Below are 12,769 nucleotides of genomic sequence, written 5' to 3'. Positions count from 1 at the left end.
TCCCCTGTTGTTTTGTAGGCTGCAAGATCGGAATCGATAATTATTATCCATGACTGTTTGCAATATACGATTATTGCTTTCTGCCCTTCGGCGCTACTTGAACCGTCGATAAATTTAACCGCGGACGGTTATGATATCAGTTTAAAAATTATAATCCTTCGAGACAAACATAAACTATCATCTTTTTTAATTCTTCCATCTCTTATTCTCGGCCTAATCTTCTTCCATATTCTTATTCTCGGCCTAATCTTTTTCTTCAAAGTTATCCGGTTCGCTTTTTCAACAACAACTTTCTGTTCCACGTAAGCTTTCCCTGATTGACCGGCAATATCCGACGCAACTCCGTTACGCCGTGGTGCATGCGAAATGCAGGGTACCTACACCAATGCAACATGCCGTCGGTGGAAAAGGGGTGGCCGGCCAGTCTCGACCCCTTTCCTTCTTCTCCCCCTCAGGGCGTGACTCTTCTACAATTACACTCCACGTGCCGGTCGTGTGGCTCGCCGTCGTTCGTGCGGTGTCGAACGTCAGGCATGTTCTTCCGTTCGCGTGGTTTTAAATACCGTGCGCATAATGTCGTAATGTCGTATTTCGGTGAGTCATGTGCGAGAAATCGCCGTTGCGCCACATCGGACGCGACGGAGCGCGACGACGATTCTCTCCTCCTTTCCGTCTCGTCGTCGGCATTTACCCTGCTCTTCTTTGCGCTTCTTTGCACTTCTTTGTGACGACGCACCTTCCTTACCGTTCCTGCGACCGAGCTTGTCGAATGCATTTCGTCCGATGCGGCCCGAAGGCTTGACGGATTTCTGGCTAATGTCCCTCGATCGGAATTAATTTCCTCCGTGACGTTAGAGATTCGAGACGCTCGTTATCGTCCACGAGAGATCTTTATATTATAATTCTAAGCAATATAATCTGTTGATTTCTATACGCGCAAATGATGAAAGTTAAATTTCGGAAATTATTACAACTCGACATTCTTTCACAGTCGTAATTTCTTTGTTTTATTATTAATATATCATATACGCTTTCTTTATTTATTAGAAACAATTAATTTCAAACAAAATATATAGATATAATTTGGACTAACAATCTGCTTTGACATCCCCTTTTCAGTTAAGATCATATAAATCCCAGAACTTTTCTTTACATTAACCGTTCAATCAATCAAACTAAACGTCAAAGGATTTCACTGAGATATTCACGATCTTTTTCTTTACGAAGATCGGGAAGTTATGGCTATCCGTTCGTTAGAGCGTATTTCGAAAGAAAATTTTCTCGGTTAACGTACGCCATGGCAACGTGACTTGACGAAATTACGTAGTTGTTCTACGTTTAGAAATAATAACGACGTTTTATACATATAGCACAGCATTGTACAACGTCGTCAAGAAGCAGGCAAGAAATTTATTTTGCGGTCGCGGCTACGGCATTCAATTATTGTCAAGTGCAATCGCATCGATTTCTACTTTCCGATTTTCCTGATTTACATGATACAAACAGTATAGATATGGATAGCCTGAAGAATTCAGACACCATCTATCTTTAGGAAGGAAGTCTTTCAGGAACACTAAATCCAACTCTGCTTTCCAACTTTGACTGAACTGAGCGCAACTGCAGTTGAGAAGAAATAATTATGTATCAATTTATATGTGCTAGAATATATATTGCTTCCTAATAGGAGTTTCTTAATTAATTAATTAGTTCTTTTTCACGTTTGGGATGTGAACCTTGAACCTTGAATTTTGAATCACGTGAATCTTGTTTCCCATGTCAAAGGTATAGCTCTTCGCAAACTGCTCGATTTATGGCACTTCAAATTTTGTGATGGAGCTGATATATTGCAACATATTCTATTACATAAATTTATAATAAATAAATTATTTAAAAATGTTACATATGCTATTGTTACGTACTGTGGATTTGGCGATTTTCTTCTTTCGTAAAAACCTTTCGTAAGATGTTTTTCTAACAGAATTATCTTTGGAATAATGGGAACCAAATAATATTTGACGAACAAAGGTTATCGATCGGCGAGCAGGTTACTAATAATGGTGAATCACCACTCTTTTCGACATCAAAATCAAACAAATAAGTCTATTTAATTGTGAAACCTGCGCCGCCGGTCAATGATAACGTCGGGCCGTCGTATAACTCTCAAGAAAAATTCGTGAAAAACACTTCAACCTACCCGAGTAGAAATTTATTCAGGCGTGCCTGTTGTCATGTACGGCCCTGATCAGGTATAAATGAGGCATGCCTGACTACGGCCCGAGTAGAAATTTATTCAGGCGTGCCTGTTGTCATGTACGGCCCTGATCAGGTATAAATGAGGCATGCCTGACTACGGCATGCCAGATCAGGTCCTGACTGGTGCCATATCAAGCATGCCTGGTTATATATAATCAGGCAAGCCTGATAAGGCAATAGTCAGGACCTTATTGAGTATCCCTTAATACACAAATTTTCAAAGGTCATATCAAAATTAATTAATAATTATAATTAATCTGATATTATTAATATAATATCTATAATAAAACATTAAAGGCCTTTTTTATTTGACTAATATTATTATTGTAAGAAGTACAATTCGTCTTCTTTCATCATATAATATTAATATAATATTATATCATATAGCCAATTCTAAATTTTATTACTCTTTTTAAATTAAATTTGTTTCTTAAGATGATTTTTGAAAAATTATATATTTGCGCTGGTTGTGACATATGTAGACTATATATAACACTTACATTAAATTAAGAAGTAGTCTACCACGTAAGGCAGTTGGCTCACGATCCAGAGGTCCCGAGTTCGAATCCCACCAAGGTAGGTGTTTTTTTCAAATACAGAAAATATTTATAATCATAGACTGCATCTAAGAAACAAATTTAGTTAAAAAATAGTAATAAAATTTCAAAATAAACAAATTTTTTTATGTCGGGTGAATATAAGGGTTTTCATTAATTCGCCTGACATGGTCCTTATTAGGTAAATGAAATCCGGACCTGAACATGCAATGCGTTACACATCTTTGTCAGGACCATGTCAGGTGACTTTACCAGGGCCAGATTATGTATTATGGCACACCTGATCTGGACCTGTTCAGACAGTAACTGAAATTCTACTCGGCGGCTATGGCTCGGTGGTGGTTTCCATCGGCATGGTGATCAACTCGCGATTACTGTATCGGTTCGCGACTGATGGTATGACGGAAACAGAAACTGCTTCGGACTGGAAGTACGATTTCGCGAATGTGTCTATCGAGTAGAAATTTCAGTTACTGTCTGAACAGGTCCAGATCAGGTGTGCCATAATACATAATCTGGCCCTGGTAAAGTCACCTGACATGGTCCTGACAAGATGTGTAACGCATTGCATGTTCAGGACCGGATTTCATTTACCTAATAAGGACCATGTCAGGCGAATTAATGAAAACCCTTATATTCACCCGACATAAAAAAATTTGTTTATTTTGAAATTTTATTACTATTTTTTAACTAAATTTGTTTCTTAGATGCAGTCTATGATTATAAATATTTTCTGTATTTGAAAAAAACACCTACCTTGGTGGGATTCGAACTCGGGACCTCTGGATCGTGAGCCAACTGCCTTACGTGGTAGACTACTTCTTAATTTAATGTATGTGTTATATATAGTCTACATATGTCATAACCAGTACAAATATATAATTTTTCAAAAATCATCTTAAGAAACAAATTTAATTTAAAAAGAGTAATAAAATTTAGAATTGGCTATATGATATAATATTATATTAATATTATATGATGAAAGAAGACAAATTGTACTTCCTACAATAATTAATAATATTAGTCAAATAAAAAAGGCCTTCAATGTTTTATTATAGATATTATATTAATAATATCAGATTAATTATAATTATTAATTAATTTTGATATGACCTTTGAAAATTTGTGTATTAAGGGATACTCAATAAGGTCCTGACTATTGCCTTATCAGGCTTGCCTGGTTATATATAACCAGGCATGCTTGATATGGCACCAGTCAGGACCTGATCTGGCATGCCGTAGTCAGGCATGCCTCATTCATACCTGATCAGGGCCGTACATTACAACAGGCACGCCTGAATAAATTTCTACTCGAAGTATGTCCCTCAAATTTTTTCTCACATCTCTACTTTTCTCCCATAAACAAAAAGTTTATCGAATTCTCGGATCCTCGGATTTTATTTCTCCAATTTCGTTTTAGCTACCGCAGATTTATTATATATACATACATATATATATATATAATAATTATGTACATTTAACGTGACATATTTGCTTATTTTATTTTTATTGCGGTTCAACATACAGCCCACATACAGCCCACATTTAATTTACTATAAATATGTTTTCAATCTCCCGTTCAATTTGCCTGTTACAATTTTCAGTTATTGTAAAACTAAAACCATAATAGTTTTGAATGCTATGTTTTCAATAAATGTTTTTAATCTTTTAAATACAAATTTCTATATCTTTATTTATATTTATAATTTAAGACCTCGCCTTCAGCTCCTTAAGACCCCGGGAATCGAATCGCACTTGGTCCGATTCTAGGTAATAGGGAGTAAAATCCTTGACCTGAAAAAGGACTGCCGAACGCACTGCTCTCGATAAACGTAATAGCGGCGTCCCTACTCCCTACGGAACGTTGATCCGATTTGAGCCATCAAAGTGCGTTCGACTCGAGGCACGCATCTCTGTCCGTGTACTCGAAATGACATAAGATCTTGTTACGTCTTCCCATACCTCCTCCTCTGGATAGCCTTTCTCTTGCTATTCTTCAAACTAATATTTCGTAAATTCTGGGGTTTCACGTAACACTACCCAGGTAGTACATACGGTTCAAAAATGTTTTATAAGCATTTCTCCGAAACGTTTTATAACCAATTTCTAGAAACGTTTCTCATGAGTAAAAATATGTCTATTCGAAAAACGTTCGATGGAACGTTTCTTTTTCGATAAAATAACGTTTAAGAAATTATTATAGAAACGTTCTTTAATAATAAAGAAATTGTAAAATTACATCTTTTTACATCTTTTGAACGTGTCTTTAAGACGTCATAAGCGTGAAAATGTTCTAAAAGCTTTATGCATCAATTTTTATTGCGTCTATTCTTTTTCGAAGAAATTCCTGAACTGGTACATATTCGTGCAATATTCTCTATAAGTTAAAGTGAAACAAAATATACTTGTCTCACTCTAATTTAGGGAAGATCGGGGCTCGTTGGCACAAGGGGCAAATTGGCAATGCGTTCCGTTTATGTATACAGTACAAAATTACCTTTTTCAAAAAAGGTAAAAAAAAGTGCCAAGTACACGCAATGTATTTTGTAAATTCAAAAATCTAACCTAAGTGGTAGCGTTATATCTTTTTCACAAAATTATATTACCTAACTTAACTCAAGTAACATGTATCTAACCTAAGTGGTAGCTTTATATCTTTTTCACAAAATTATATTACCCAACTTAACTCAAGTGACATGTATTTCAAAAAAAAGATGTAAAATCTTTATTTTCTTCTTCACAAAATTATATTACCTAACTTAACTTAAGTGACATGTATTTTAAAAAAAGATGTGAAATCTTTAAATTAAATTGCGCCAATTGTAAAGAGAATATGTATATTGCTTTGAAAGATAATTGTTATGTAATATGTAACTACTTTAAAGAAATAAAACTCAAGTAGTATCTTCGTATTCCTATTCAAGGGTCTTCCTATTCTAAACCCAAGTGATAATAGCTTCTTAATTCTCTTTAACAAATTTTTAATATTACAAAGAATTATTTTAATTACAAAGAATTAAAGAAGTAACAGTACAAAATAAAAATATTTAATTAAAACAAAATAAATAAATTTTTCTTGTAAAAAAACTTGGCGCTGCTAGACTTGAAATTTAAACATTAAAATTTAAACATTAGTACTAAGATTTTTGATTGAATAAAAAACAATAAACATAATTTAGGGAAGAATGCGACAGGAGTAAAAAAGCAGCGCCAAGTTTTTTTACAAGAAAAATTTATTTATTTTGTTTTAATTAAATATTTTAAAACTACCACTTAAATTTCAAGCTTAAAACCTCTACTTTCGAAAGGTTACTATTATTCGTCCAATTTTTATTATGTCTAGACATAATTTTAATTCGGCGAATTTTTATTATGTCATGACATAATTTTAATTTTGCCGCTAGGGAATTTTTAAGTCGATTTTTATGAATCAAGCTTGAATTCGATGTCTAGGGCCGGTATTCATAGTCGGATCTTATTTCAAGACCGTCTTAAGTAATGTCTTAAGTTGCTAATACGGTCATTTCATTGGCTGAACGGAGTCTTAAGACGGCCTTTGACTAGACTTAAGACGATCTTAAATATAAGATCCGACTATGAATACAGGTGTCCCAGGTTGCCGATAACGAGGTCCACATAGTGCGCTCCATAGTTTTCGGTGTCCAGATGTATTAATACCTTGAATTCGATGTCCACGTGTTCCAGGTTGCCGATCACAGATTCCAGATAGTGCGCTCTATAGTTTTCGGTGTCCAAGTGTAATAATACGTTGAATTCGATGTCTAGGTGTCCCACGTTGCCGATGTCGAGGTCCACATAGTGCGCTCCGTAGTTTTCGGTGTCTACGTGTATTAATAACTTGAATTCGATATCTACGTGTCCTACATTCAGATTTAAAGTTATTAATACACCTAGACACCAAAAACTACGAAGCGCACTATGTGAACCTCGTCATCGGCAACCTGGGACACGTAGACATCGAATTCGAGGTATTATTACACCTAGACACCGAAAACTACGGAGCGCGCTATCTGGACCTCGTCATCAGCAACCTGGGACACCTAGACATCAATTTCAAGGTATTAATACACGTATACACCGAAAACTACGGAGCGCACTATGTGGACCTCGTCATCGGCAACCTGGGACACCTAGACATCGCATTCAACGTATTATTACACCTGGACACCGAAAACTACGAAGCGCACTATGTGGACCTCGTCATCGGCAACCTGGGACACCTAGACGTCGAATTCAACGTACGATTACACCTGGACACCGAAAACTATGAAGCGCACTATCTGGATCCCGTCATCGGCAACCTGGGACACCTAGACATCGAATTCAACGTACGATTACACATGGACACCGAAAACTACGAAGCGCACTATCTGGATCCCGTCATCGGCAACCTGGGACACGTGGACATCGAATTCAACGTATTATTACACCTGGACACCGAAAACTATGAAGCGCACTATCTGGACCTCGTCATCGGCAACCTGGGATACCTAGACATCGAATTCAAGCTTGATTCATAAGAATCGACTTAAAAATTCCCTAGCGGCACTTTCTGCCAAGCGTAGAAAACCTTCTTTTCCGGCAACGGTGGTAATACGATGGCTGCGTTCCTTTTGATGCTTTCAGCGCTGTAATCATTATTCTATCTCCGTTGCACATTGAATATCAAATAGAGATGGAGCGACGCTTTCAGCGCTGAAAACGTCAAAAGGAACGCAGCCGATGTAATAAGGATACGAAATCTCTCCAGATAAACATGAAGCAATTGACTCAATATATATTATATATATACCTAATTTACCTAAATAGAAATCTTCCTCCTGACCGATAAGTCTATCGACCTAATTTCGAAATACGCGCGCGATATCGAAACTGGCGATACCTGCGCCGCCAGCGTCAAAAAAGTGAAAGTGACATTTCTCTAAAGGTGCCAATTCATGGGACGCTGAAAAACAGCGTTGAGCATCGTCATGTGACATCATATGATGCCAGCGTCAAGAAAGAGAAGTTGGATTTTTCCAACTTCAAGCGTCAAAGCCAAAGCAGCGCGAAGACGCCGAAATTTTGACGCTGTTTTCCTTTTCATGAATTTCAATTGACGCCGGCGTCAATTGTAGTCATGCGACCTTCTTGCCGCTGAAAATGAGCGTCGAGCGTCAGCATGAAAAGGCACCTTAATGATCATAATAATATTGAGACGTCGGCGTTAGGAGGAGAAGAAGAAATATCTTAAATAAAATTTTTCACATTTCGACTTTGCGTCGCAATATCTCCGCTCGTAGGGCACGTAGCGGAATATTATGAGAGAAACCCCCCCCCCCTAATTGGACCCCAAACTATCGATCAAGCCTACTTAGAACTTGATCCGTTCACTCGTTATCGAGATCTCAACATCTCGGGTACTCGCAACCCGTCGCGTTGCGTAAAAGAGTCACGGTCGGTCTCGCTCCGCGTGAACTTGGCACGAGACACTACCGTGTCTCTTGATTTATAGAAAGAAACAATGGAAAAGTTATCACAATATCTGTTTTATGACATAGGTACTTTTTCCAAAGTTTTATTTAAATCAAACAAGTATTACAATAGAAGTAAAAGAGAACACTCTGATTCAAGAGATGGCAAGTAAATTTTCGAGCGTTTTAAAATATCGTATTAATAATCTTCAGTTTGAGAAGTAAATCAAAGTGACGTATCATTAGTTAAAAGAAAAGTTTCTGTTACTATATTCGACTATGTTATTTTAAGTAACAACAGTAATTTATTGTAATAAAATGACTGAAATCAAACGTATGTATAGGGATGGGATATGTTGATTCATATTAAGGTACGCTTAGCTTGACTTGCTGTTGCCGCGAGCGTGAATATGTGATTTGCTACCTACAATGTGCTGATAGAAGCTAGATATATATTTATATTTAATATTTTTACATCGAAGAAAGCTACATCTAAAATAATTTACAATTTTCTGCAACAGCATTTTGCTATTCAATTATTAGAAAATAACTTTAAAAGATACAATCTTTATCAAGAAGTACATCTGCTACGCGTTATGTACTTCTATTACGTTTTCATTAATTTAACATGGACTTTTGTCGTATAGTCAGCTTACCCTACCATCGGGGCAAGCTGGCTACAATGCAGCATGTTCGTATTTCACTTATTACAAAGAAACTATACAGTATAAAGGATCGTTCTTGGTATGAAAATGTAGAGAAAGGTTCTCTCTATCATATTAGTACTGTTTAATCATGATAATTAATTGTTAAAAAAATCAAATGCCGAAATTGTGAAAACTGTGCCAAACGAGCCCCGATCTCCCCTACTGATGTGAACAAGTTCAGGAAGTTCTTTCAAATAAAACAAACATATAAACGTACGTTCTTTCAATAGCCACGTTCAACAGAACGTTTATTTTGCAACTGTTGGAAGTTTTCTAAGCTCAGAATAAATAAAGTAATCGCTCGTATATGTCAAAATACAATGGGAATAAAGGCCAACAATCGAGCAAAACAGTATGTCAAATCAATAGTTCATTATTAAATGAACTATTGATTTGACATATTGTTTTGCTCGATTGTTGGCCTTTATTCCCATTGTATTTCTAAGCCCAGAATTGTCCGATGACAAATATAGATTAAGACCAGTAGGACAAAATTAATTTAAGTAAATAAGTGGATATATATGTATGTGCATGGATAAAATAATTTATTTTATGCAATAATTAGTGCAATATAAATTGAAATGTTAAAAAAACTATTAAAGCTATATATTACATATGTATGTATATATAGATAAAGCAAATTATAATTTAAAAAGAAAAAATTTAACAAATATTTTTGTTAACTGTAAACGTAAAAAATACGTTTCTTAAATCATTGTTTAAATCATAGTTTTAAAAACATTTTTGTTCAAACGTTTCTTAATAGTTCTTTACGGTTATGAAACTATATATACGTTCAAAAAACGTACATAAAACTAATATGTGCTACATGGGTATATTATATATAATTTTATCTTTAATTTTTTATTTATCAACAATTTTCCCTACCTTAAAAACTCTAAAAAGTATCATTTTGACTTTCCTGAATAATTCAACTTTTTTGAAGATATTAATCTGGTATTTTTTTTTCTTGAACACTTATCTCTAAAGTAAAAAATCCTTAAAAAGGATTTTTTTATACTGCATAAAAAAATTATAAATTTTTAAGAAAATCCATCTCTTTCCCTTATTCTTATTCAAAGTTCATTAAAAAAAATATTAAATAAACAATGTTTATCAAAATGACTATCAAATCGTCAACTACAATGTAGATAGATGTTTTGAATTTTTTCAGATTTTTTAAGATACTTTAAAGCAGGGAAAATAACGTCGAACGCGAAAGACTCACAAATAAAGGTCCCAAAAAACGTATACAGGTGGAGGGTTATTTAAACTATGCATATATAATTCAAATACAATATAGGAAACGGAATGTATTTTGACATTGCTCGCTTGATGTATTAAAGTTATAATTGACTTATATACATATACAGTCGCTATAGTATTATAGTTTCCTCGTTCTGCAGAAACCTCCTCGTGAGGGGGATTATCAAAAATAAGACAGTCAAGCCGGCTCTTTAGAGGCTGATCTCGAAAAGTAAGTGCACTAAAGCTAATAAGTAAAGAAATGACAGACTGCTGAATGAAAGAATAACTGAAGGAATAACTGAAGGAATTATATATATATATATATATATATATATATATATATATATATATATATATATATAATGATGTGTTCCCAGCTGAACACGTGGTTTTTATTCAAATGTTAGAATTATATCTACCCCAGTAAAACAGGTACGTCGCATCTGCGTCGAATCTAGGTAATACGTGGATGGAGATTCATCCACGAGTTATCCACGTAGATTCAACGTTTCTTTTTCATCGTCAAAATCGAAGAACCTTATTCGCGTAGATTCAACGTTTCTTTTCTATCGCTAAAATCGATGTACCTTATCCACGTAGATTCAACGTTTTTTATCCATCGCCAAAATCGAAACCTTATCCGCGTGGATTCAACGTTTCTTTTCCATCGCCAAAATCGAAGTACCTTATCCGCGTGGATTCAACGTTTCTTTTCCATCGATAAAATCAAAGTATCTCATCCGCGTAGTATCAATGTAGATTTTGCGTAGATATTTTCACTGTTCTACTGACAGATAATTTATCAATCTCAGGAGACATTGATGTTGTCAATCGCAATTAATATAGCTAAATGGAACGTTTTAATGAATAATTAATGAAAATGATAGTATAAGACATTTTAAAATTGAAGAATTTTATTATGTCGTAAAAATACAAAAGTTATGTGTTATAATAATAATCAGTTTTTAAACTGAATTTGTTTCTTAAGATGATTTTTAAAAAATTATATATTTGCGCTGGTTATGACATATGTAGACTATATATAACACTTACATCAAATTAAGAAGTAGTCTACCACGTAAGGCAGTTGGCTCACGATCCAGAGGTCCCGAGTTCGAATCCCACCAAGGTAAGTGTTTTTTTCAAATACGAGAATAGTATATTGTACAACTAGCAGGAAAAGTGGTCGATTCTGAATGAGTGTGAATTCGCTCGTGCGACCATCACACTCATTTGGGCTCGACCACTCTTCCCACCAAGGTAAGGTGTGTTTTTATATGTGTTTTTAAATTCGAGAAAATATTTATAATCATAGACTGCATCTTAAAAAACAAATTTAGTTATAAAATAGTAATAAAATTTCGATAAAAATAATTTTTTTATGCCGGGTGAATATCGGAAATCAGTGTCCTCTAGTATTAAGAGGTTTTTTTGGGTGAGTATAATTCAATACTATGCACCAGTAGTTCTCTGTGTAATAAATTACTACCAGTAATCCAGTACTGCCCAGTACTCGCCAAAATATTAAGACGTGAAACTTTCACGTAAATTCCACGTCGAATCGATGCCACGTGGATCCGACTACCGTTTTTAAGCGGATGATCCACTCGATTGTCAGCTCACCCGAAACATGCAGCTTAGATCATCCAGTAATGTAAGCAAAGAGTTTGCGAATTGCGACTGGTAACCTGAGTATTTTCTTCGCGTTATCTGGCGTTATCAACCGGACGCTTCGTCGCCGACGATGAAACTAGATCTTTTTATGCTCTTTAATTGAATCCTACCGACGCCGACGTTTCGATGCTGACAAGTCGCGCTTAAATTAATATTTATCGCATGGTAAAGTTTCGGAGAAAGGTGATTGCGACGTCCGAGTTATTTGATACATTCATCATCAATGCAGATAAGTATAGAGTTTAACCCTTAATTAAGAGGCATGTGTACATAATTATGTATGTACATTAAAAAAAAAACTAAAAAATTTTCATCAGGGACGTCTTTTAAGACTATCTTATAAATTATAACATTTTACTCCAACGGGATCGATGTGTGCATGGCCCGTAAAGGTCAATCCAGACAAACTTGCATAGCGCATAAACATATATATTAAGCATTAAGAGAATTGATTGGTCCATATGCATGTGCATAAGGAAATATAGACCAATCCGTTTCTTTATGCATATTAATTGTTATGCACCTATGCAAGTTTGTCTGGATATAGACCTTAAAAGAATTAATAAAGGTATGTTATTTATAAAGATAGAGACAAATGGCTGAAAGTTATAAAGATAAAGACGTTGGATAAAGAATTAATAAATGAGGATTATAATTAATAATTCTGAAAGAATTTTTGAAAAAAGAGGTAAAATTGTAAAAATTTCATTTACGGGACACCACACCGCGTACCGTGTTGCCTCAAAAGTCAAAACTATCTTTCAACAAGTCAACGAACCTGAACGAACCCAATAGGCATTGGGCAATAGGGCCAATAGGCATATCACATATTACATCACATCGTGCATCGTGGGCC

The 12,769-nt window shown here is 35.1% G+C and overlaps 1 protein-coding gene across 1 annotated transcript in view; it reads right to left on the bottom strand.

Moving 5' to 3' along the window:
* Positions 1-12,758, bottom strand: part of LOC139820107 (uncharacterized) — a 77,880-nt gene extending 65,122 nt beyond the window's left edge. Inside the window, exon 1 of the mRNA XM_071790098.1 lies at positions 12,692-12,758. Within this exon, the coding sequence (XP_071646199.1) occupies positions 12,692-12,712 (21 nt within the window). The 5' untranslated portion in view covers positions 12,713-12,758. The remainder of the gene's footprint in view (positions 1-12,691) is intronic.
* Positions 12,759-12,769: the final 11 nt, after the last annotated feature.

Source organism: Temnothorax longispinosus, chromosome 10 (genome assembly GCF_030848805.1).
Source record: "Temnothorax longispinosus isolate EJ_2023e chromosome 10, Tlon_JGU_v1, whole genome shotgun sequence".
Classification (NCBI taxonomy): domain Eukaryota; kingdom Metazoa; phylum Arthropoda; class Insecta; order Hymenoptera; family Formicidae; genus Temnothorax; species Temnothorax longispinosus.
Note: the sequence above shows the minus strand (reverse complement) of the source record. Positions and strands in the feature narration are given on the sequence as shown.